Below are 26,228 nucleotides of genomic sequence, written 5' to 3'. Positions count from 1 at the left end.
AATATTTATCCATTTATTATGGTGTAATATATTTCATCACAGTTTCACACTCAAGATATGTGGCTAGCTGGGCAGTTCTAAACATACACTGACTGTTATCGCTTTCCATATTTCATCCTATTCTTGTATGTTTATTAGCAGTGGTGATAACATATTAAACTGATATCCATATTCGCATCCTTACAAAGAACTAAAAAAAGTTTTTAGCCCTAATTGAGGTGAAGACATTAAACAGTCTTTTTCTAATGCACAGGAAGATGATGTACCCGGCCCCGGACAGTAACCCCATCATCAAAGAAGAACCAAGAATGGAGGGCGCTCGTTTTTTTGCCACACGGAACGCAGTCGGCAAGACAGCGGAGATTAAAATATTGTTGACATTTCCCAGAACTTGATTAAAAGTCTTTCTCTGCAGAATCCGTTCATAATATGCCTCTAGATGAGGACGCTTGCCATTCCCCCAGTTTCTTCTAGCAAATCCTAGGAACTTCAGCCGGTGGAGAGTGACAGCTAATGATACATCTGCCAGGCTGAAGAACTGTCCACACAGCCAGGAATCATTACTTATGCCTTCCTCTACAGCCAAGAAAAATAAGAGACAATCTGTTAATTAATCTTTTTTAGCATGCAAGCATAACAAACACGATGGAGAATTCATATTGGTTGATTTGATTGGAAAGAGGTTGAAATTAGTTTTGTGGGGTTTTTTTCCATATAAAATTTTATTGGAAGTTTTTTATAAACAGTACATAATACAATTAGCCGCATAAAACATATAGGAAAGATAAAAGTGCATGGTTCCAACTTCGGGGAGGCCTAGGGTTCAACATACCTGTAAATAGAAAGCAAAATGTACTGCCTCTAGGCGCCATTGGTAGGAAGGTCACACCTGAAACCTCTACTGGTAAGAAATAAACTGTTAAAGAAGATATATTGCGGTGTGCCACCGGCCTACTTGAAGCTTGTTGGAATGGAATATTCCAAAACAGGATACACATTATAGCTTCTAGAGGTACTATAGGGCATACAGGGAGTAGGAGTAGCATCCGATAACCATGTCGGCCTACGACTCCACTCCTGTTTTGAGAAATTAAGATAAAAAGAAAAAGAAAAAGAGGAAGGACAGGGAAAAGAGATGAGGGCAATAAAGAGAACAGATTAAGGTAGTGGGGGAAGAGGGGATAAGGGTGGCACTGTAGGGGGAGTATGTGAGGAGGGGGTGGGGTAACCACCAACTACCCTCCCCAGTAAACCCCCAGTGTTGTGAGAGGTATATCGCTCTTAGTTATACCTTTCAAGGGTTATCCCGGACTAAATCCGACATTAGTTTTATGGATAAATATACCTCATCTTCATCCATATGGTTATGGGAATCCATCCTGACAATTTGTAAAATATTTATTAAGGATCATTAAACCAGGTAGTATCTTTCTTTGTCTACTGACTTAAAGTGGTTGTAAACCATTACATATACCCAGTAAAATGACTGGCCTTGGGTGATACACATAGATGAAACAAATCCTCCTACATAAATTTCACCTCTTAACCTCTTACCGACCACCTCACGCCGATATACATCGGCAGAATGGCATGGACAGGCATATTAACATATCTGTACATCGCCTTTAAGACGCAGCATTGTGGGCGCATGCATGCCACCACTGGTGCACGAGCACACCTGCCGCAAGCTCCGTAAGTGTGATCGCGGGTCTCGCGGACTCGATGTTTGCGGGATACCCGCGATCGTCTCACAGAGAGGAAGAACAGGGAAATGATGATGTAAACAAGCATTTCCCCATTCTTCCTAGTGATAGGACACTGATCACAGCTCCCTGTGAAGGGGAGTGGTGTTCAGTGTAGTGACACATGTAGCCCATCCCCCTAAAGTTAGAACACATCCATAGGACACACTTAACCCCTTCAGCAACCCGTCCTGGTTAATCTTTTCACTGCCAGTCACATTTACACAGTATGTGCAAGTGAGGAAAATACTGCTCTAAACCATAAAAAAATATAACAACAAATATGTGAATAGATGATGCTGGCACTTTCTGCTTCCCATATTGCTTTTTATATCACGTGATTTTTTATGCCTACCATTTTTTCTGTATGGTATTTTAACCTCAATAAACCTTCATTGGTTGATCTATGCTATGTGGAGCGTCTCCATATCTTTTCTTTCCCCTTTATGCTCGGCATCTGACTGATACCTCTGGATCAACATTTGAGGGATCAATTTTGGCCGTCCATCCATTTTGGAGCTACCTGCTTGGAATCGTGAACTCCTTCTGAAGAGGACGTGGATCTGAGCCCCAGTCTGGGTGTTACCATCAAGTCGGACACCGACCACCATTGGCTATTTAGCCCCTCAAGCCCGTATGACGCATTGCCTTATGGTGTATGTGTCCACCAGTTATGGTAAGAGTATTCATTCTCTTATCTGTGTATATTAGCCCCTCAAGTAGAGGTTATTTGGATTGTAAGCTGGTGATAGAAGATACAGTTTCTTGAGTAGACTCCTACATGTAGACATTCATCTCTTGATTAATGGACACTGCTATTGTCCTTTTGACACACTGCCAAGGACTTATCACTTTGTTGTTATTTTATCTTAAGCGCTACACTTTAATTTTGACATTCACAAAGTAATCAATGCATTTTTATAGCATTTTCATAGCACTGATCGCTGTATAAATGACAATGGTCCCAAAATAGCACCAAAAGTGTCCGATGTGTCCGCCATGATGTCGCAGTCACAATAAAAATCGCTGGCCGCGCCAAAAAAAATTATTAATAAAAATGCCATAAACTATCCCCTATATTGTAGACGCTATACTTTTGCGCAAACCAATCAATAATCGCTTATTGAGATTTTTTGCTACCAAAAATATGTAGAAGAATACGTATGGGTCTAAACTGAGGGAAAAAAAAAATGTTTTTTTATATATTTTTTGGGGACATGTATTATAGCAAAAAGTTTAAAATATTGCTTTTTTTTCAATATTGTCGCTCTTTTTTTGTTTATAGCGCAAAAAATAAAAACCGCTGAGGTGATCAAATACCACCAAAAGAAAGCTCAATTTGTGGGGGAAAAAAGGACGTCAATTTTGTTTGGGAGCCACGTTGCACAGCTGCGCAATTGTCAGTTAAAGCGACGCAGTGCCGATTTCACAAAAAGTGCTCTGGTCTTTGGCCAGCCAGCCAAATGGTCCGGGGCTGAAGTGGTTAATCTGCAGTTTTCTGTTCTCTACACCTGATCACAATGCAGAATTTATAAAGCTTGTCTGAGCCTTTAAGGGGTTGTAAAGGTTCAGGATTTAAAAAAAATAAACAAACAAGTCATACTTACCTTCTCTGTGCAGTTGGTTTTGCACAGAATGGCCTGATCCTCCTCTTCTGGGGTCCCTCAGCAGCGCTCCTGGCTCCTCCTCTACTTGAGTACCCCATCGGAGAAGCGCTCTCCTTTGGGAAACCCATGCGGGAGTGCTTCCGTGTCCAGCTTCTGTGTCTGACACAGAAAGCAGGACTCGGCACCAACCCCCCCCCACCCGGTCATTGGATTTGATTGACAGCAGCGGGAGCCAATGGCTGCGCTGCTATCAATCTACGTAATCAGGTCCCGAGACACTAGCCAGAGCTGGTGTGCTCGTTCCCGTCGTGGGAAACACAGGGCTCAGGTAAGTATTACGGGGGCTCTGCTGAATGCAGTATGGTAAAAAAAATGAGGGTTTACAACCCCTTTAAGAAAAAAAGGGGGCAGAGACCTGAAGTCACGCTCTGCAAAGCTTTGTGAGGAGAGGTCCGAGAGCTGATTGGAGAAAAGGTACACACCTTCTTCACACAGCACACAAGAACAGAGCTGAGACTGTCAATCAGCTGGAAATCCCTCCCCGTCACCATTTTTCTCCAGGTGTCAGGAAAACATGAAGTGACTCATGCTGATATCAGCGGAATGAAGCAGAAGACAGAAATGACACTTAGGGGTTGATTTAATAAATGCAAATAGACTGTGCACTTTGCAAAGTGCAATTGCACACTGCAAGTGCAGTTGCTCCATAGCTTAGTAAATGAGATAAAGCTTCACTTTTCAAAGAATACCCAATCACATGTAAGGAAAAAAAACAAAAAAAACATTTTTGCTTGCATATGATTGGATGATGGAAGTCAGCAGAGCTTCTGCTCATTTACTAAGCTCTGGAGCAATCACTTTTTTTTTTCGACACTTTTTCGCATGTTTTCGACACGCGTCGCTTTAACTGACAATTGCCAAACAAACAAAATTGACGTCCTATTTTCCCCACAAATAAAGCTTTATTTTGGTGGTATTTGATCACCTCTGCGGTTTTTATTTTTTGCACTATAAACAAAAAAAGAGCGACAATTTTGAAAAAAAAAACGCAATATTTTTTACTTTTTGCTATAATAAATTTCCCCAAAAAATATGTAAAACATTTTTTTTCCCTCTGTTAGGCCAATATGTATTCTACATATTTTTGGTTAGAAAAATCACAATGAGTGATTATTGATTGGTTTGCCCAAAAGTTATAGCGTCTACAAAATAGGGGATAGTTTTATGGTATTCTTCTTCTTATTTTTTTTTTACTAGTAATGGCGGCGATCATCGATTTTTATCGTAACTCCGATATTATGGCGGACACATCGGACACTTTTGCCATGGGCCTACTGATTTGGGATATACTATTTTTGGCAGTATTGTCTTGCAAAAAGTGATTTCCTTTTTCTATATATTTTACAGACAAAAAAAGACATCTTGCAAAAAACGAATATTTAAAGTAAGAGGAAGTCCGTTAAGTCCCTTTACGTGGGGCGGACTCTATTTTGATCAGCAGGGCATCTGTCCGCTGATCAGAACAGAGGGGGCAGATGATAGGTCCGTGTCAACTCAGTTTCTGCAGAACGGATACGGAGTGAGCCCGTTCTGCTCTACGAGTGGCCAGATGTAAATGGATTCTGTCCGTTTACACCCAACTGCCTGCAGGTCTGCTTAGACAGAGGGCAGTTGGGTGTAAAGGGACAGAATCCATTTACATCTGGCCACTCGTAGAGCAGAACGGGCTCAGTCCGTATCCGTTCTGCAGAAGCTGAGTTAACACGGACCTATCATCTGCCCCCTCTGTTCTGATCCCTTTCTGTTTTTTATTTTTTTATAGCAGATGGGATCGGATTGGAGGTAGGTGGGGGTAAACAGACACCCGCCTGTCCATAGGGGTGAATGGACCGTTAGATCAGATCTGCCTGAAAAACTGACAGGCGGACCTGATCGGAAAAGTCACATGAAAAGAGCATTGGGGTTGATATGGATTAACTATTAGGTTAAATATAAACAATTCTGATTGTGTCCACTGTCTTTCCATGTAACTCTGAGACTGTCAGGGTCTGGAAAAAAAAGTGGAAAAGGTAGGCGTCCTATTCCATATTTTCAGACCTGAATTTGACAAATCGGAGGTAGCCAGATGTAAACAGTCACAAATGTGTTGGGTCTAGCAAAGTCTGCTAGTAAAATGCGAACACAAACTAAAGGGCACAGATGTCACAAAAACGACATGCTGAAAGGAATGGAGCGGCACGCCGTGAAAGGGCCTTTACTGGATAAAGAAAAGCTGTTGTGTTACCACAGTGAACAATCAGAAAATATCTGTTGGAATCTGATTGGCTATGTGCTGTACAGGCAGTTCCTACATTTATAATGACGCATTTACACACGCTGCACTGACCTGGACTTTCTTCGCTCCGTCTCTGTAACTCCACTTCAACTTGATCCAGGACTTTTTCCAGCTCATCCAGTATTTTTGTCAGGTATTTTATATTATCATGTTCCAACAATTTGCTCTACAAAGACATATGCATAAGCAGAATAAATATGGTGCTAACACATCATATGGTAATGCATTCTGATGATTGAATATAAATCCTCTGTCTGCCAGCAATCTATGGAATCTAATTATCTGCAGCAGAATTTATGCATAGCTATATCCACAAATTAGAATTCATCATGTACTGATCTGACTTCAGCATTTTACACAGTGATTGCTTTTTGATAAGCCTGCCCCTTACTAGCAATGTAGGGTTCGAAGCAGCCATAAGGGGCTGATTTACTAAAGAAAAATAGACTGTGGATTCTCAAGTGCAGTTGCTCCAGAGCTTAGTAATTGAGGTAAAGCATCACTTTATAAAGAGTACTCAATCATATGCAAGGAAAATTTAAAAAAAAAAATAATTTTTGCTTGTATGTGAGTTCTCCCTCATTTAATAAGCTCTGGAGCAACTGTACCTTCAAAAGTGCACAGTCTATTTGCCTGTAGTAAAACAACCCCATAGTGTCATTATAATGATGCTTTTGTAGGGAAAAGAAAGAAAGAGACAGGGTTTGTGGGGAATTAGGGTCACTTAGCAAACTACATCTCTAAACCTGTAACTTAAATTAGAACTATCGGCAAATTTGGTTTTTCATTTTGGATAGAGCAAGAGAGGGTCATAACCAGGAGCGGCCAATCCATTAGGGTGTAGGGGCACGGGCATGGGCGTTTTTCAGGGAGGGGCATCATTTTAAGGTCACCCATGCTCTGACCCTTTTTGACAATGTCATTATCACATTATCATGGTCATAGATGCAGATGTAGTACAGGTGATGGTCAGAGACTGCAGACATGGCCCAAGAGGCTGTCAGAGACTGCGGACATGGCCCAAGAGACTGTCAGAGACTGCGGACATGGCCCAAAAGACTGCGGACATGGCCCAAGAGACTGTCAGAGACTGCAGACATGGCCCAAGAGACTGTCAGAGATGGCATACATGGCCCAAGAGACTGTCAGTGACTGCCTACATGGCTCAAGAGACTGTAAGAGACTGCGGACATGGCACAAGAGATGACCAAAGACTGCATATATAGCCCAAGAGACTGTCAGAAACTGCATACATGTGGGGGCTGATAGAGAGAGGGGGGTGACAGAAAGAGGCAGAGGGGGGTGACAGAGCGAGACGGAGTGACAGAGAGGGGGGGGTGAAAAAGACAGAGGGGTGAGAGAGAGAGGGGGGTGACAGAAAGGGGTGATGGGGGTAATCACTCCTGATCCGATCCCTGATTCCAGGGGGGGTCACTTGCCCCCCCTTGCCCCTTCCTGCAGATGCCCATGGGCGTGGGACTCATGATTAGAGCTTCTCCTCCCAGCCAATCAGAACAGGAGGCAGATCGGATTGGCGGGGAGGAGAAGCTGAGGAAGCCATGGAGGGATGACTGCGGGGGGGGGGGACCGTCACCGTGGAGGGGTGAGTGTGGGGGGGGGGTCATCACCATGGATAGGCTGAGTGCGGGCAGACCTGGGTGGGGGGGTTCTTTTGCCACCCTCCCCCCAAAAAATTTTTTAGCACCAGATGCCACTCGTCATGACCCCCCCCATCAGATGTTTTTTTCGTCATCTATGTCCCATTGCATAGATTTCCTTTCACTTCCTGTCCCATAGCCAAACAGGAAGTGAGAGAAAATCCCTAAAAATTAAGGGAATTCCTTGGGCACCCTTAGGTCACCAGAACTAGTGTCCCCATTGGAAGATTTCCCCTCTGTTACGTTTCTGGGGATGACCCAAATTTTGGGATTCTCTTTTGCTTTCACTTTCAGTAATAATGGTAAACAGGACACATAGAGAGGGTGATTCTCCTTAACAGGAGCTACAGACAGCAATAAAAACTGACAGGTGTTCTAATCCCTCTCCATTCCATCCAAAACTAAAAAAAAAGTTTTTCTTTTATTATACTTTAAAGGGTTTGTTTTGCCCTCTAAGCAACAGGAAAAGGACCCTCTCTCAACGGTGTATTAATTAATTTTTTAATTTTACCTAAAAATGGTTAGAATTGACTAACAATATTTACCCACTACAGACTTCAAAGCCATTTACAGGCATACCCCACTTTCAAGTACATAATGGGGTTTATTTACTAAAGCTGGAAAGTGCAAAATCAGGCTCACTTCTGCATAGAAACCAATGAGGTTCCAGGTTTTATGACCAAAGTTTAATTGAACAAGCTGGGGTTAGAAGCTCATTGGTTTCTATGCAGAAGTGAGCCTGATTTTGCACTTTCCAGCTTTAGTAAATAAACACCATTGCGTACTTAAAAGTGGGGTATGCCTGTACACAACGTTTGGGTTCGTTTTGTGTACCCTATGAGTAGTTTCTGACTGTGGGGAGATGATTTGACTAAAGGAAAACAGAGATCCATGTTTCTGCTTAGCAGAAACACAAGATCTCCATTTTCCTCTCTGGCAGAATGGTGGTCTGCCTTGTTTACATAGGCAGACCACTGTTCTGCCTCTCTTCAAACGATCGTCAGGTTCCCAGCAGACATCACGTCAGCTGGACCCACTGATTGGCTCCCGCTGTGTCCAAGCACAGTGTGAGCAGGGCTCCTGCGGTGTGCGCGCACACCTCACAGCCATAGAAGAAGATCATGTACAGGTACATGATTTTGCGCTTAAAGGCTACCCTGCTGCAGTATATGTATGTGGTGTGTTCCTTAAGTGGTTAATTCGCTGAACATTTTTTTTATGTTGCTATCAGGGCCAGGACAAGGGATGGGCGAGAGGGGAAGCTTCCCTGGGCGCAATGGTCTACTGTACCAATAGGGGGCCTTCGTTCTGTAACAAGGCTTACAGAAGTAGTGACACTGGCAGTGATTTTGACAAGTGAATGACTGCTGGGCGTAGCCCTGGGTGCTGAATGACCTCATCCCGGCACTGGTTGCTATAAGAGCCTAATATAATAACAACATTTAAAAATGTTGTCTCTGTGGTTGGCAACATCGGTTGGGTGTTTATTGATCAGCAGGCCCTCAGACAATGACAAAGAAAAATGCGATTAAAATTGCATTGATTACTGTAAAAAATGTCACAGGCAATGAAGGGGTTAACATTAGGAGGCAGGGGAGGGGTTAATATGTATCCTAGTATGTGTTCTAACTGAAGGGGGGATGGGACTGTCCAGGGAAATTAACAGATCGCTTTTCATACTCTGGATGAACAGACAATCTGTCAGTTCACTGCTCAGAGAACTGGAAACTGTGTTTACACACAAAGCTCCTGGTTCTCTGTGCCCCGATCGATCGTGGGAGCCCGGCGGTGATCGAGCCCCCTAGTGCCCGTCTATGCTACCGATGTAGCATTTAAAGTGCCTTTCGATGGGACTTACTTTTAGGCGTTTCTGTTTCGCAATGTAAGCATCTTCAAGATCTGGATTTTCTTGAGCAAGTTTCTTGAGTTCGGACTCAGTGCTCCCAATTTGAGCTAGACAAAAATATATTTGGATAGAAAATACATTTAAATAACTCCATAGCAACATGAGAAAGGAAACTAAACAGTTTCATAAATAACAGTTTTCACCTTTATGGTATAAAATGCAAAATATAGGGGTTGATTTACTAAGGGCAAATAGACTGTGCACTCTGCAAGTGCAGTTGCTCCAGAGCTTAGTAAACGAGCAGACGCTCTGCTGACTTCCATTATCCAATCATGTGCAAGCAAAAAATTCTGTTTTTTTATTTTCCTTGCAAGTGATTGGATACTTTTTGCAAAGTGTAGTGGCATAGGGTGAGGGATGTAACCAATTTCTGCTAGTGTTGGATATCTGTGTCCCCCATTGTTGCTGTGATTCCATTTGCTGCCTCCTACATACCTCCTACATACCTAAAGAGCACAGCAATGGCATTTTTTTTAGAAAATTGACAAAGTATCTTTAGCAGCCTATGTGCTGCATCAAAGGATTTTGGGTCATTGTCCTGAAAAACCCATACAATAGTCTGTAAATTACAGAGACATTCTTGGTAGTTGGTAACATGTAGCAATAGTAAGCATCAAAGGGGACCTCAATGAGATGCTGGGACAATACCCGAAGCAAGAGTAATGCCACGTACACGCGATCGCACATTCCAACAACGAAATCCTAGGATTTCTTTACGACGGATGTTGGCTTAAACTTGTCTTGCATACACACGGTCACACAAATGTCATCGGAAATTTCGATTGTCAAGAACACGGTGATGTACAACACGTACAACGAGCCAAGAAAAAAGTTCAATACTGTAGCCAGTGCGGCTCTTCTGCTTGATTCCGAGCAAATTTTGTGCGCCGGAATTGTGTACACACGATCGGAAATTTCCGACAACGGATTTTGTTGTCAGGAAATTTGAGAACCAGATCTCAAATTTTGTGTGTCGGAAATTCTGACAAAAAATTTCCCACAACAAGCTCCCATCGAAAATGTGTTGTCGGAAAATCTGATCGTGTGTACGCGGCAATAGATGATTGAGCCTGAACAACCCACAGGAGAGCTCACCATATCTGTCCTGTTTGTTAATTTGGACTAAATACTGTATATCTTAATCTGTAAAGGCAGAATTATTTATTAAGGAATATATACATATTAAATATTCTATACATACTGCGAATCCTGGAGGTGGCATATGCCGGAATCATGGATTCTGCTGTTAGTTCTGGGTGTAGGATACAGCCATGAGTATAAGCATCCATGGGTAAGGAGTCCAGTAGTTCTCTGTAGTGTTGTACCCTTAGGTAGTACACACTTCCTTCTTCTGGAACTAGTCTTGCTGTTTTATCTGCAAACACAGAAAAATGTAATCAGATGAATATAAAGTGGTTTATTATATCTAAACCCAAGAACAATTACAGCTTACCAGCCAAAATATGCGGCGGCTGCATTTGTGTTCTTTCTGCATTTGTGCTCTTCAGGTTAAGAACATTTTCAGCAAGTACAGAAAAAAAATCTGCTAATCTTGCCAGAAATTTGGTGTCCTTGTCACTTCCCGTGAACTGAACTGGAAGCACAAACGATCTTTTTCAAACTACCAACCCCATTAACAACCATGAAATGGAGAAGAAAAGAGGAAGACTTGTTGAAAGTCTATGGATACTGTGGAGAAGTGAGTGTAGCCACTTAGAGACAGGAATTGCATTATTTGCAGAATTACGAGGAGAAAACTAAAAGGAAAAAAAAATCTGTCTGGTAGGCTGCAGTATATTGAAGTTTCCTCCCTTCCTCTAATCCATCCGGCAGCATTTTTATCTTAGCCCAGGTCCCTCGTCAGCACCATTTCTGGGGCTGGTGCACCACTAATCAAGCTCTGCAGATGGTCCCTTGCTAGCCAATCCTCTTCCATCCCCTTGCAATGATATCACCACTCTTCTGGAGCCTGAGAGCACCCTGCCTCTACACAGCCAATAAGAAGTATCCATGTCACACAGGCAGTGACCTGGCCACCCAGAAAAGCACCCCCCGCCTGATGTAAACAAAAGAAAAGAGAATAATCAAGAGGAAAATGTGACCACAGCTTTCACTAAGTAAAATAGGCATTTAGATACGTTTTTTGTTTGTTTTTGTTTTTTTACTGCCGGCAATCAGTTATGCTGCGTACACACAACCGGACTTTCCGGCACATTAGGTCCAACGGAATCATCCTGTTGGATAGTCCAATCATGTTTGGGATAATCCGATCGTTTTTCTTTAAAAAAATTTCAGACTTAGAAATAGAACATGTTTCAAATCTGTCCGACGGACTCAATTCCTATTGGGAAAACCGTTCGTCTGTATGCTGATCCGACGGACCAAATAAGACGCAAGGGCAGCTATTGGTTACTGGCTATTGAACTTCCTTTCTTAGTCCCCTCTTACATCATTACGTTTAAAATGAGTGGACTTTCGAACGGAATTTAGTCCGCTTGTGTGTGGGCAAGTCCGTTAGTTCGGAAGTCCATCGTAACTCCGTCAAAAGTCAGTCGGGAAGACCGTCAGACCTTTTCTGCCGGAAAGTCCGGTCGTGTGTACGCAGCACTGGAGGAGTTTAGGAGGGATGGTAGTGTTATCCTGAATATAGACTTTAAATTTTGTTCTTGGGATTAGAAAAGCTTAACGCTTCAATACAGGGAACAGCTTTCAGCGCTTACACTTTGAATGACAATTGCGTGGTCATGCAGCGCTGTACCCAAATTATTTATCATTTTTAATTGAATCACCTCCCTTTGATCAATCAGAATTTAATTAGTATTGATAAAATTTAGTTTCATGCATGTATTTTCCACTCCACTCCCCTCCTTTGACTCTGGTTCCTTGTACCTGCTTCACCAACCCTTTAGCATTTAGTCCTTCTTTGGCTCCAGGAAACCCCATCCCTTGAATTTGGGGTGAGTCAGCTTTGCATTTACTGGTTAAGTGATGTTTATCCCTTTTTTATTTTTGGTTTATTGATCCAGCCAATACGTCTGTTGTTTTTGTTTTTCAAAAGAACATCCCTGCCAGTGTTAAATGGTTTATTTCATTCCTGTAACTGCTCTCTTGCAGTGACAGGGATGAGACAAACCATATAACACTGGCAGGGATGCTTACAATGATCGGCTTTAAGCCCTGGTTCACACTGGAGCATTCTGACATGCGATTTGCCATGTCAAATCAATTGCCATCAATCGCACCACCCTAATCGGTGTGACGCCGCATCTGCGGCACTGCACCAATTTCAAAAAGTAGTTTCTGTACTACTTTTTGCAATTTCAGGCTGCGATTTACATTGACATCTGTGCAGAAACCCACACAGATGTCTCTAAAATCGCAGCTGAAATCGGGACTGACATGTGGGAGTGAAATCAGCTGAACTCGCATGGCTTCCTTCCCGCAGCTCAGTGTGATCCTGGGCTTATTTATTTTTATAGAACCTTTATCCCAAAACAGGGAAGAGGGGAAAAGCCTAAAAAAAAAAACCTGATGCAGCCACCACATCTAATGATTGGTAAGCTGAAATATATAACTTTTTTGGTTTGGGGTTTAATACTGCTTAAAGATAAAATAGATACAATACTAATGATTCTGATACATGTTATGCCCCATACACATGGTCGGAAATTCCGACAGAAAAAGTCAGATCGGATTTTCTGACAACATAATCCAATCTGACTTTTTCTGTCGGAATTTCCGACGGGAAAAGTTTGAGAGCTGGATCTAAAATTTTCCCACAACAAAATCCGATCGGACTTTATCTGATCGTGGGTAGATAATTCCGACGCACAAAGTGCCACACATGCTCAGAAAAAATTTGGAGATGAAAGCTATTGGCTACTGGCCTCTATGTAGTCCTGTCGTACGTTACGAATGTCACCTCGTTCCGAACAATCGGACTTTCCAACAACTTTGTGCGCTCGTGTGTATGCAAGACAAGTTTGGGCCAAAATCCATCTGAAAAAACAGACGGATTTTATTGTTGGAATGTCCGACCGTGTGTATGGGGCACTAGAATGGGAAAAACCTATGCCACATTCCTGCTAAATGAATGACATGACTGAGCTCTTGTACACATGGTCGGACATTTCGACAAGCAAATCCGTCGGATTTTGTCTGTCGGATCTTGTCCGAAACTGTTGCATACACACGGTCGGACAAAGTTGACAAAAAATCCGATCTTTCAGAATGTGATGATGTAATTTCGTTACGATGGGACTACGTTCAGGCTAGTAGCCAATAGCTTTGATGTAAGAATTTGATCTGAGCATGCGTGGCACTTTGTCCGATCGAAATTCTCTACACATGATCAGAGTATGTCCTATCGGACCAGTTAGTCGGAAAATATTTCCAGCAAGTTTGAAAATTTGGTCCGACGGATATTCCGACGGAAACAGTCCGATGCAGACCACACACAGTCGGATTATCCGACAACACGGTCCGATAGGACACATTCCGACGGATTCTCCGACCGTGTGTACAAGGGCTTACCGTATCTAGATCAGGAGCAAAGCTATGAAACTCCATTTGTCACAATTATATTCATGTATGTACATCTATTGAACATCACACCACAGTAATTATTACTATGTATCCTTATAGAATGTTGTAATTGTTCTTTCCTATTCTCTTTGAAAAAACAATAAATTGAGATTGAAGTAAAAAAATCTGAAGAACAGATCAATATGTAGGAAACAGGAAACCGATACTATCAGAGTTTTAAGCAATTACTATATTGTTTTCATACAAGATTCACATAGCTTTCTCCCATGATTCACACATTTTCTTGTTTAATTAAATTGAAAAAAATGTGTGATTCCAGGGTAAAAGTTGTGTAATTTTTTTATGAAATAAACATATAAATAGACTAATATGTGATTTTTGCAAATATGACCACCCCTAACCAGGCTCCATCTCTGAGCGTTTAGGTGCAGTCAGTTTAATCTGCGTTTACGCTCAGTTCCCATCTATGTGGGTGGCTGTGGGGACTGAGCGATTCCTGCAACCACCAGCTGTGACCCCGGATGCCTGCACACTTAGCCCTTGTACACACGGTCAGAGATTCCGTCGGAATGTTTCCTATCGGACCGTTTTGTTGGATATTCCGACTGTGTGTGGTCTGCATTGGACTATTTCCGTCGGAATATCCAACGGACCAACTTTTCCAACTTGCTGGTAAAATTTTCCGACAAAATGCTCCTATCGGACATACTCCGATCATGTGTAGCTCAGATCAAATTCCTAGGCCAAAGCTATTGGCTACTAGCCTGAATGTAGTCCCATCGTAACGAAATAACATCATCACGTTATGTACAATCGGATTTTCCGACAACTTAGTCTGACCGTGTGTATGCAACATCACTTCCGGACCTCTTGCGGAATTAATCCGTCGGAATAACTCAGACGGATTTGGTTGTCGGAATCTCTGATCGTGTGTACAAGGGCTTAGATGTGCCTGTTTTAATCATCAACCATGTGACTTGCTAAATGTTGTACCTTTATTAAATGTAACCATATTGCTACATTTAGAGGCGCCTCTCATCTCTTTTATACTCAGTTGTGACATGATGCTACTTGTATATCAAGACATCGCTTGTATATCAAGTCAAAATTTGCTTGTCTTGCAAAATGCTCTCAAACCAATGTTTTACTGTATAATTGTGTTAAAAAAAAAAAGATACAGCTAAAAAATGCAGTGTGGGGCCTTCAGAGCCAAAGATTTGAAGGAACAGGTGGGAAAACCCTGCCAAACAAAAGATAAATTGAAAGGTTAATGTGTTTCTCATTCATTAAAAATGTAACTGTTTGCACCGGGCATATGTGACATTGAGCGATTTTTCGATCAGAATTCGGTAATTACATGATGGCACTATCGTTTGCTCTTACAGCCGAGTGTTCGTAATTTGAAAACACGTTTGAACGATTTTTCATATAATGTATGCCCAGCATTAGAGAAAATAGACTGAGTCCAGAATCCAATCCAGGATCCAATTGATGGGGATATTTGTGTTTTTGAATTGAGCATATTTAGGAGAAAATTATTTTGTGATAAAATAACGAGTTAAAATAATATATCCATCTTAGTTAATTAAGCCTGATTAGTTCAGAGTTCCATTAACTTTAGAACATCCTTGGTATCTTTATGCGACCTTCAATATGCACCAAGCAAGAAATGTAATTAAATAACCCTATTGTACGCATCAAACGACAATTTACCATCAGTAAATGTCTGTTCCAGATAATCAATAATTTGTGTAGCTTCACAGATTATATTTTCTCCGTGAACAAGGACTGGAACTTCTCCGGATGGGTTAAGGCGCATAAACCAGGGCTCATTGTTTTCACTCAAGGGTAGACTGACATCGTGTTCTTCACATTTCAGACACTTCTCCGCTATTACCAGTCGCACCTGAAATTAATCACAAAGAGGAATGTCAGAGATATCACCAGAATAAAATCACTTCCAGATCCTGATCAATCATTTGTTCCATAGTGCCAATATCATTTCTACTGCTGCTGTATGTTTTGTCCTCCTGTCATTTCAATATAGGCAAATTCCAAAGGACTATAGAGGGTAAAACCCCCAATTATGGTGGACTTTTTTAAGGCACAACTTACACAATTTTAAAAAAAATTATACCAACATTTATTACAAAAACATATATAGACGCCATACAAAAACCTTTCCACAGAGCTATATGATTGGATATTCAATTGGAGCTCTACATATGAATGGACAGTGATGATCGTAGCAGTACAGCCGAGTATAAAAAGCTCCCACAACCTCAACGTGTTTCTTGGATCAAAATCCACGTCATCAGGAGTTCATTGTAGGAGCATATATGAGTACACTAAATGAAACAATGCATATATACTGTACATATGAAAATTAATACCTTACTATTATTTCAAATAACCGATAAAAAGCAGTTTATTTGTCAAAAATCTGGATCAAAGTGCATAACTTTCCTAATTACCTGAACACTGAAATGCAATGAGGGAGAACACCCATGCCATTGGGGGATGGCACACATACAGAGCCCCAGATAAAGGAACAGAGCACCCGGGGAGCACCACACTGAACTATCGCAGAGAAAAAAATATTTGGAAACGTTTAGATGCGCATCTCATGGTATATGGAAAACAACACACTAGGATCTCTAAGAAAGGAGGAAAAAAAAAAACCTTTGTTTGTATTTAGGTATGGATCATAACTTATGTCCATATGTATAAGTATTAAGAAATAAAATGAAGAAAAAAAAATGTTGTTACCTGTAAAATTCAGAGAATATCCAGACAATTTCTTACATTGGTTTAATCCAACCATTTGATGATTAAATCTTCCAAAAAGCAAAATATAAAGGGTACGCTGGTTTTAGTTGAAGATCATTGCTATAAATGACGTTTTATATATACAGTATAAGCTAATTCCTTATTATACTGTACTAGTAAAAGTGTTTTGGGGATGGAGGTTTTACAAACAATGCTAAAGAAGTGTCTTAGCGTGCATTACAGTAAATTCTGAAGAGGAGTGCATAGGGTGTGGCACCCTTTCCTACCCACCTACGTGGAGCCCACTGAGTAACATACTTACCTTCAGGCCTGACCCAGCAATGTTCATATGCAGCCCTATGTAATGCGACACAGCCTTTGCAAAGAAGACCTCCAGTCAGCTCCTCTTTACTGCCTCCTAGGTGACGGCTGTACTCACAGCAGCCAACAGCAGTCCTGTAAAGTACAGCCATCCAATAGAAATGATTGCACTCGGAAGGGGGGGACCTGAAGCTGTGTACTAAAGCACATACTTTGGTTGTTGGTTTTAGGGCCAGTTCACACCGGATGCAGTCCAGTGTATTTTTTTCTGCATCAAAAACACATAGAAAGTAGGTTATACGGTTCCCAATGGCATAGTTCACACCAGTGCGGTCAGTTCCAGAAAATAAGGTAGAACATGCTGCATTTTTCTAAAAACACACCGGATTGCACTGGAAAGCATCAAAAACACAACAGACCCCAGTACAGTGAAAAAAAAATAGGAAAAAAAGAAGACAAAAGCATATGGAATACAGCCTGAGACGCATCAAAAATGCATAAAAACTACACCGGAACGCAACAAAAATGCAAGGCTGAACGAAAAATAAAACTGACAGCTCAGGAGGAGCTGCTGTACTAACTACCTGATGTTAGTACAAAGATCTCCCTTTCTGTTCTATTGTGTTTTAACTGAAAGACGACCCCCCTGTCAGAACACTCTGGTCAGCGCTCTCAGGCACTGGCTGAAAGCGATGATCGGGAGCCAACTGGCATACCTTTTTCGGTCATGTCCTTTCAACAGAAAGCATCCGAATGTCCAGCTTCTGTCGGACCGACTCCAGTACACATGGGTCGAATGTGTACTATTCTATTGAACCAACCAATGCCACCCAATATTCAGCCCATGTGTACTAAGCTTTGGTGCTGGCTAGCTGTTCAGTTTTGGAGTTATTGGGTTGTCCACACAGTACTGGTGCTCATGGCCAGATTAAGAGCATTATAGGCCTGGTGCTGAGGATTTTGGTGGGCCTTAAGAGCTGTGCATCAATGTGCAACCTGAGGTGAAAGTGAAAGGCCCAATGCTATGGAAGTCCCAGACTTCCATAAGAGCCCTGCATCAGCGTGCGTGCCACGCCCTGAGGTGAGAATGAAGGGCACAGCTGTGCAGACCTAACATAACACTACAGAAGCTGAATACCTGGCTTTCATTAGGACTGCCCATGGTGCTCGTTATTAATCCCTCCACCAAGCCCAGGTGGCACATGCGGAATGCAGGACTGGTCAGGCCTGGGGAGATCTCTACCTGTCGGCCAATTGCTTTTCGTGAGTGGCCTGTTCTTTTTAGGGAGAGTGTAATACACAGAGTGCTGATTTCAGGAGAGAGTAATATATAGAGTGCTGGGTTCAAGACAGCAAGACAGCATAATACACTGAGCGCTGGGTTCAGGACAGCATAATACACTGAGTGCTGGGTTCTGGAGTGCGTAATACACAGAGCGCTGGGTTCAAGACAGCATAATACACTGAGTGCTGGGCTGAGGGCATTGAAATACACTGAGTGCTGGGTTCAGGAAAGCATAAGGGCATTGGTAATCCCCATCAATGCAACCTCACCTGGCCCATCAATGCAGCCTCATCAGTGCCCAGCCATCAGTGCCCATCAATTCAGCCTCAGCAGTGCCCAGCCATCTGTACCCATCAATGCAGCCATAACAATACCCAGCCATCAGTATCCATTAATGCAGCCTCATGATCAGTGTACATCAGTGTCCAGCCCAATCCCATCAGCTCAGCCTAACCTGGCTGTGCCCAGGTATCTGGAGAGGAGAGTCACTGCAGCCAGTTTACACAGAGTGGGGCCCAGGGATATTGCACTTACCCAGCAAGTTCAGTGTCACACTAAGTCCCGCCTAGTGGACCGTGTGACACTGAGACCGGACCATGTGTGTCACTAGGCTGTGTTGGGTAAGCGGGAGATGGAGATCCCTGCTCTGTTAACCGGCGGTGCTCACCACCCCCCTTCCCTTAAAAATGGCAGGCGACCAGAATTCCAGGCCAAACCCAGGCGTTGGGTCTCGGGGCTAATAATTACCATTATAAAGACTGAAACCGGGGTCTTTTTGGGGCCACACTCAGGGCTATAGCCCCGGTTGCCCCCCCCCCCCCCCCGATGCCACGGAGCAGCGTGCTGTCACTTGTAGCACAGAAGCTGGGCTTCTGTGTTTACAAGTGACAGAAAATAGTGGTGACAGTGAATCTGGCCAGCCAGGGCCTATTTTATGGTAGGGGCCTGGTGCTGCAGCTCCAATAGCCCCTATGTTAATCCTGCCCTCCTGGTGCTTGTTTAATCACTTCAATACCTGGCACTTTTACCCCCTTCCTGTCCAGGCTAATTTTCAGCCTTCAGCAATGTCACACTTTGAATGACAATTGCGCAGTCATGCAACACTGTACCCAAATAAACAATTTTGTATTTTTTTGAGACAGATAAAGCTGTCTTTCGGTGGTATTTAATCAGTACTAGAGTAAACAAACAAAAAAATTTTTTTAAATTTTGCAAATAAGTAATTTTTCATCTTCACTGTTATGCAATAATAAGGCTGCAAAGATGGGCACTGATAGTCTGCACTCATAGACACTGATAGGTTGCACTGATGGGCACTGAAAACCTGCACTGATGGGCACTAATAAGCTGCACTGATGAGGCATTCTGATTATCAGTGTAATCTCTGTCACCTTAGGAAATCCGGTCATCCAGTTATCGGCTTTCCTTTCCTGAAGACAATGACTGCTCAGTGTCCGATCACAGCTGATTACATGGTAAAGAGCCAATGTCAACGAGGGACACAGCACACCACCTATTACCTATTAATGTCTAAACCGTTGGCAAAAAAATGTCCAAATTGGGCCCAAAGTGTCAATATTTTATGTGGCCGCCATTATTTTCCAGCACTGCCTTAACCCTATTGGGCATGGAGTTCACCAGAGCTTCACAGGTTGCCACTGGAGTCCCTTCAACTCCTCCATGACGACATCACGGAGCTGGTGGATGTTTGGAGACCTTGCGCTCCTCCACCGTCCGTTTGAGGACGCCCCACAGATGCTCAATAGGGTTTAGGTCTGGAGACATGCTTGGCCAGTCCATCACCTTTACCTTCGGCTTCTTTAGCAAGGCAATGGTCATCTTGGAGGTGCGTTGGGGTCGTTATCATGTTGGAATATGTAGGGGAAATGGCTAATTGGGCCCAATTTGGACATTTTTACTTAGGGGTGTGCTCACTTTTGTTGCCAGCGGTTTAGACATTAATGGCTGTGTGATGAATTATTTTGAGATGACAGCAAGTTTACACCATTAGCCCCTGTACACACGGTCGGAGATTTCGACAAGCAAATCCGTCGGATTTTGCCCGAAACTGTTGCATACACATGGTCGGACTAAGTTGTCGAAAAATCCGATCATTCAGAACGTGATGACGTAATTTCGTTACGATGGGACTACGTTCAGGCTAGTAGCCAATAGCTTTGATGTAGGAATTTGATCTGAGCATGCGTGGCACTTGGTCCGATCAAAATTCTCTACACATGATCGGAGTATGTCCAATCGAACCAGTTGGTCAGAAAATATTTCCAACAAGTTGGAAAATTGGGTCAGATGGATATTCCGACAGAATCAGTCCGATGCATACCACACACAGTCGGATTATCCGACAACATGGTCCGATAGGACACATTCCGACGGATTCTCCGACCGTGTGTACAAGGGCTTATACAAGCTGTACACTCATTACTTTACATTGTAGCAAAGTGTAATTTCTTCAGTGTTGTCACATGAAAAGATATAATACAATACTTACAAAAATGTGAGGGGTGTACTCACTTTTGTGAGATACTGTATGTTATACTTGAATTATATTATATGCATTATAAAGCCTAGCTCCACCTAAAGGAAGAGTTAGAATCTGTGTCAGATTTTTGTCCCCATTATAAAGATTTCTCCTCGCATTCTATCCTGGTGACAGGGAACCTGAGGGACAGGAAGTGGTAACACTTACATTATGATTCTGGTACAAAGCATTGCAATGTTATTTACATATTATAGAAAGCCTTTTCTTTTAGCTTTTTTTAAAATACAAAACTAAGAAAAAAATAATAATAATGTACAAAACAAAATAATAATAATAATAATAATAATAATAATAATAAATAGTTGTAAAAATAGAAATAATTAAGAAATGTACAGGAAACAAATTGTTAAAGCTGAACTCCAGACAAAACTATACTTTAAATATTTTCCTCAAGGGCCACAAAGCAATTAAATTTACTTTGAATACACCGAATGTACAGCTTAATGCATAAACGTAGCAGGGACATCATCACTGTGTTGTACATTGCCTGTGTAGAGAGCAGAGCAGTGGGATGGACCTGCTATGGGGCTCACACAGACGAAGCAAAGTGGAGAGCGCCACTGTGGGGCCCTAGAAGAGGAGGTAAGGGGCCACTTTCTGCAATACCACTGAACAGAGCAGGTAAGTGGATCTGTTTCCTGCACACCGTATTGTAAAATGACTGTCAGAGGGGACCGCTCTTATTCTGGGAGGATGTCATATGATAGGTGGTGTGCTGTGTCCCTCGGTTGTTGGCCCTTTACCATGTAATCAGCTGTGATGGAAGACTGCACAGTCAGTGTCTGAGGAAAGGAAAGCCAATAACCGGCTTTCCTGAGGTGGCAGGGGCATTACACTGGTAATCAGGGAGCTGATCTTCATTTCAGCCCCATCAGTGGGGCTGAAAAAACATTTCTTCATCAATTTAGGCCAATATGTATTCTTCTACGTATTTCTGGAAAAAAAAATCACAATAAGCAAATATTGGTTTAGCGTCTACAAAATAGGGGATATATTTACGGCATTTTTATGGCTTTATTATTTTTTTACTAGTAATGGCGGTGATCTGCAATTTTTAGCGGTACTGCGACATTGCGGCAGACAGATCAGACACTTCTGACACCTTTTTGGGACCACTGACATTTATACAGCGATAAAATGCACTAATTGCTGTGTAAATGTCACTGGCAAGGAAGAGGTTAACACTAGGGGGCGATCAAGGCGTTAAATGTGTCCCCTCGTGAGTGTTTTTTACTGCGGGTTGGTGGGACTGACTGGGTGCTGCTAGACTGCATTTGATGGGCTGCATTTGATGGGAGCTGGGGGCCTGCATTTGATGGGTGCAGGTGGGCTGCATTTGATGGGCGCTGGTGGGCTGCATTTGATGGGAGCTGGTGGGCTGCATTTGATGGGCGCTGGTAGGCTGCATTTAATGGGCACTGATGGGCTGCATTTGATGGGTGCTGGTGGGCTGCATTTGATGGGTGCTGATGGGCTGCATTTGATTTGAGTTTGTGGGCTGCATTTGATGGGCGCTGGTGGGCTTCATTTGATGGGAGCTGGTGGGCTGCATTTGATGGGCGCTGGTGGGCTTCATTTGATGGGAGCTGGTGGGCTGCATTTGATGGGCGCTGGTGGGAAGCATTTGATGGGAGCGCTGGTGGGCTGCATTTGATGGGAGTTGGTGGGCTGCATTTGATGGGAGCTGGTGGGCTGCATTTGATGGGAGCTGGTGGGCTGCATTTGATGGGTGCTGGTGGGCTGCATTTGATGGAAGCTGGTGGGCTGCATTTGATGGGAGCTGGTGGGCTGCATTTGATGGGTGCTGGTGGGCTGTATTTGATGGGTGCTGGTGGGCTGCATTTGATTTGAGCTGGTAGGCTGCATTTGATGGGCGCTGGTGGGCTGCATTTGATGGGAGCCGGTGGGCTGCATTTGATGGGAGCCGGTGGGCTGCATTTGATGGGTGCTGGTGGGCTGTATTTGATGGGTGCTGGTGGGCTGTATTTGATGGGTGCTGGTGGGCTGCATTTGATTTGAGCTGGTAGGCTGCATTTGATGGGCGCTGGTGGGCTGCATTTGATGGGAGCCGGTGGGCTGCATTTGATGGGAGCCGGTGGGCTGCATTTGATGGGTGCTGGTGGGCTGCATTTGATTTGAGCTGGTAGGCTGCATTTGATGGGCGCTGGTGGGCTGCATTTGATGGGAGCCGGTGGGCTGCATTTGATGGGAGCAGGTGGGCTGCATTTGATGGGTGCTGGTGGGCTGCATTTGATTTGAGCTGGTGGGCTGCATTTGATGGCAGCTGGTGGGCTGCATTTGATGGGCGCTGGTGGGCTGCATTTGATGGGAGCAGGTAGGCTGCATTTGATGGGTGCTGGTGGGCTGCATTTGATTTGAGCTGGTGGGCTGCATTTGATCGGAGCTGTTGGGCTGCATTTGATGGGAGCAGGTGGGCTGCATTTGATGGGAGCTGGTGGTAAGCATTTGATGGGTGCTGGTGGGCTGCATTTGATGGGAGCAGACGGGCTATATTTGATTGGCGCTGGTGGGCTGCATTTGATGGGCGCTGGTGGGCTGCATTTGATGGGCGCTGGTGGGCTGCATTGGATGGGCGCTGGTGGGCTGCATTTGATGGGCACTGGTGGGCTGCATTGGATGGGAGCTGGTGGGAAGCATTTGATAGGCGCTGGTGGGCAGCATTTGATGGGCGTTGGCGAGGCTGCATTTGATGGGCGCTGGTGGGCTGCATTGGATGGGTGCTGGTGGGAAGCATTTGATAGGCGCTGGTGGGCAGCATTTGATGGGCGTTGGCGAGGCTGCATTTGATGGGCGCTGGTGGGCTGCATTGGATGGGTGCTGGTGGGAAGCATTTGATAGGCGCTGGTGGGCTGCATTTGATGGGTGCTGGTGGGAAGCATTTGATAGGCGCTGGTGGGCTGCATTTGATGGGCGTTGGCAAGGCTGCATTTGATGGGCACTAGTGGGCTGCATTTGATGGGTTCTTCATTAAAAAGGTAGGTTATACATGGGCAGGGCAAAGGGGGTGGAGGCAGGGATGGAGCTAACGGGGCAGCAAAATTACGTTTCGCCCAGGGTGTCAAAAATCCTTGCACCAGCCCAGGACACAAGCGTGATTTACCCATCATGTGATTATTGGGTCTCTGACCCCCCATCTATGCAGATCAGCACAGCTTAATGGTTGCCATGTAAATGAAAGGAGAGGGGACAATGTGATTGTCCAGGGAGGAAATGAGATGACAAGGGAGAGCCAAGGGAAGAGAGAGAAGGAAAAGAGAAAACAAAGGCAGGGTTAGCAGATCACCCACAGATCATACATGGACTCCATCTGTGCCCTGCAGTGATAGGCCAAGGCGGGTGGCCGGGTACTGAGTCCGGACTGTGATAGGCTGAGGAGGGTAGCCGGGTACTGAGCCCGGACTGTGATTGGCGGAGGAGCACTGAGCTGTCCAGGTGCTGAACCTGCGGCGCTGCGCTCACCTTTTGGGAGGTGAAGGAATGAGTCCAATGATAAAGGATCAGCTTCTCCTTCATCACCCGATCCGCCGCACTGTCCTCCATATCAGCCGGGGGAGTAGAGCTCTTCACCGTCACCGGAGCCGTTACCTGCCGCACAGCATTGTGGGAGAGCCGATCAGCAGCCTGCTCCTTGTGCTGTTTCCTTCTCTGAAATGCTGGGACGGGATTGGCTTGCTTGGCAGTCATTACTCTATGACTAGTGTGGTTAAAGGGGCACTCCACTTGCATCATAGCAGTGCTTGTTGTAGCTGTGGATGTAATATCATGTATATACCGGCACTATAATCATTATACACCGTGCTCCCTCTCTATGTAATATTCACATACCCTGCTATACAGTATCTTATAATTGTAAACTTTTTATTTTATTAAAATACCAAACATGTCATACTTACCTGTTCTGTGTAAGTGTCCTTTCACCTGGGTGGTCCCTCGGCGGGGGGATCGATCCGCTGATCCCCACTAATCAGGTCCGTGTCCTCTTGCTGAGCGGAGACAGTCCCGCTCTCCTCTATGGGGAAATCGGGTGAAAACAGACCACCCGTCCATTTTCACCCGCTCTTATCCGATCCAATCAGCCAGACGGATGGAAAATAGGGTCACCATCAGTGGCCAACCCATACAGGGCGCAGGAGCGCCCCCCCCCCCTAATCAATGCGTCCAGCCCCTAATCTACATGCAGGGTGCCGGACGCATGGATTCCAATAGTATTTTTTTTAAAGAGTCTCTAACTGGCTTCAATAAAGGGCAAGCTTGTGGCACAGGGCAGTGCGCCCTGAGCCCACCCAGTTCTATCACAATAGCAAATTAATATTCGCTATTGTCTACCTGATTCTCCTCCCAGCCAATCAAGAAGCGGGTCCTGAGACCCGAGTGGCTGAGAGGAAAAGCGACTGTATTGGCTCCCGAGGAGGAGAAGACGCAGGGGAAGCTGCCATAAAGCTGAGAAGGAGGAGACGCTGAGTGAAGCCAATGAGGACATGGATTGGGTAAGTGCGGGGCTGCATGCGCTGACAATCGATCGACGGGGGGGGGTTGTGTGCAGCCGATCTACCTACCGACTGCGGGGGGGATGTTGGGTGATTTTGCCCCCCCCCCCAAAAATGGAGCACCAGCTGCCACTGGTCACCATCTGTCTGGATTTGGTGGACAGAATCGGATCGGAGAGCAGCGGGTGTTAGCAGACATGTCACCGCTGACATCCACCGGCCTATAGTGGTGATCAGGTCCCCCTGAAAAACTGACAAGACCTGATTGGATCACCCGTGTGAAATGGTTTTGCACAGAGCAGTCCTTGATTCTCTCCTCCTGGGGTCCCTCACCTGGGGGCTTCTAGCTCCTCCTGTACAGCGAATACCCCCCACAGGAAGCAGCTTCCTATGGGTGTACTTGTGTGGGCTCAACCCCTATAGACACAGACACCGTGGCTCAGCCACGCTCCCACTCCCTTATTACAGAATTTGATTGGGAGGTGGTGACTCCTGTTGCTATCAATCTGCCCAGTGAGGAGGGAGAGAGCTGAGAGAGCCGCTGCTCTCATGCACCAAGCTGGATTAAAATCAGACTTAGCTAAGTTAAAAGAGGGAATGGGGGATTCTCTGGCACAGAAGGTTTTTAACTCACCACACATATTACAATCTGATTGAACAATTTCCTTCACATCTACTGACGTAGTGCATGAGCATATCTGTCTGGATACAGATCAGTTGGATAGTTTAGCCAGGTCCTTATATTACATCGTTTTGTTAGCTCTAAAGCTGATTGTACAGTCAGATTGTGTATGGTGACACTAATGCCACATACACACAACCAGACTTTTCCACAGCAAAGGTCCGACAGAGTGAATCCGTCGGACAATTCAATCGTGTGTGGGCTCTATCGGATGGACTTTAGAAATAGAACATGTTTCAAATTTTTTTGACAGAACTCCGCCGGACCCAGTTCATATCAACAAATCCACTCGTATGTATGCTAGTCCAAC

The 26,228-nt window shown here is 44.2% G+C and overlaps 1 protein-coding gene across 1 annotated transcript; it reads right to left on the bottom strand.

Moving 5' to 3' along the window:
• Window positions 1–24,399, bottom strand: GDAP1 (ganglioside induced differentiation associated protein 1). Its single transcript, XM_077492887.1, has 6 exons — window positions 24,209–24,399; window positions 15,507–15,699; window positions 10,450–10,623; window positions 9,201–9,295; window positions 5,736–5,850; window positions 1–576 (listed from the first exon to the last, which is right to left on the bottom strand). The coding sequence occupies exons 1-6, from the start codon at window positions 24,287–24,289 to the stop codon at window positions 191–193; spliced, it is 1,044 nt and encodes a 347-aa protein (XP_077349013.1). The 5' UTR covers window positions 24,290–24,399; the 3' UTR covers window positions 1–190.
• Between the last annotated feature and the right edge of the window lie 1,829 nt (window positions 24,400–26,228).

Source organism: Lithobates pipiens, unplaced genomic scaffold (genome assembly GCF_037356315.1).
Source record: "Lithobates pipiens isolate NorthernLeopardFrog02 unplaced genomic scaffold, aLitPip1_a1.2 Scaffold_19, whole genome shotgun sequence".
NCBI lineage: Eukaryota > Metazoa > Chordata > Amphibia > Anura > Ranidae > Lithobates > Lithobates pipiens.
Note: the sequence above shows the minus strand (reverse complement) of the source record. Positions and strands in the feature narration are given on the sequence as shown.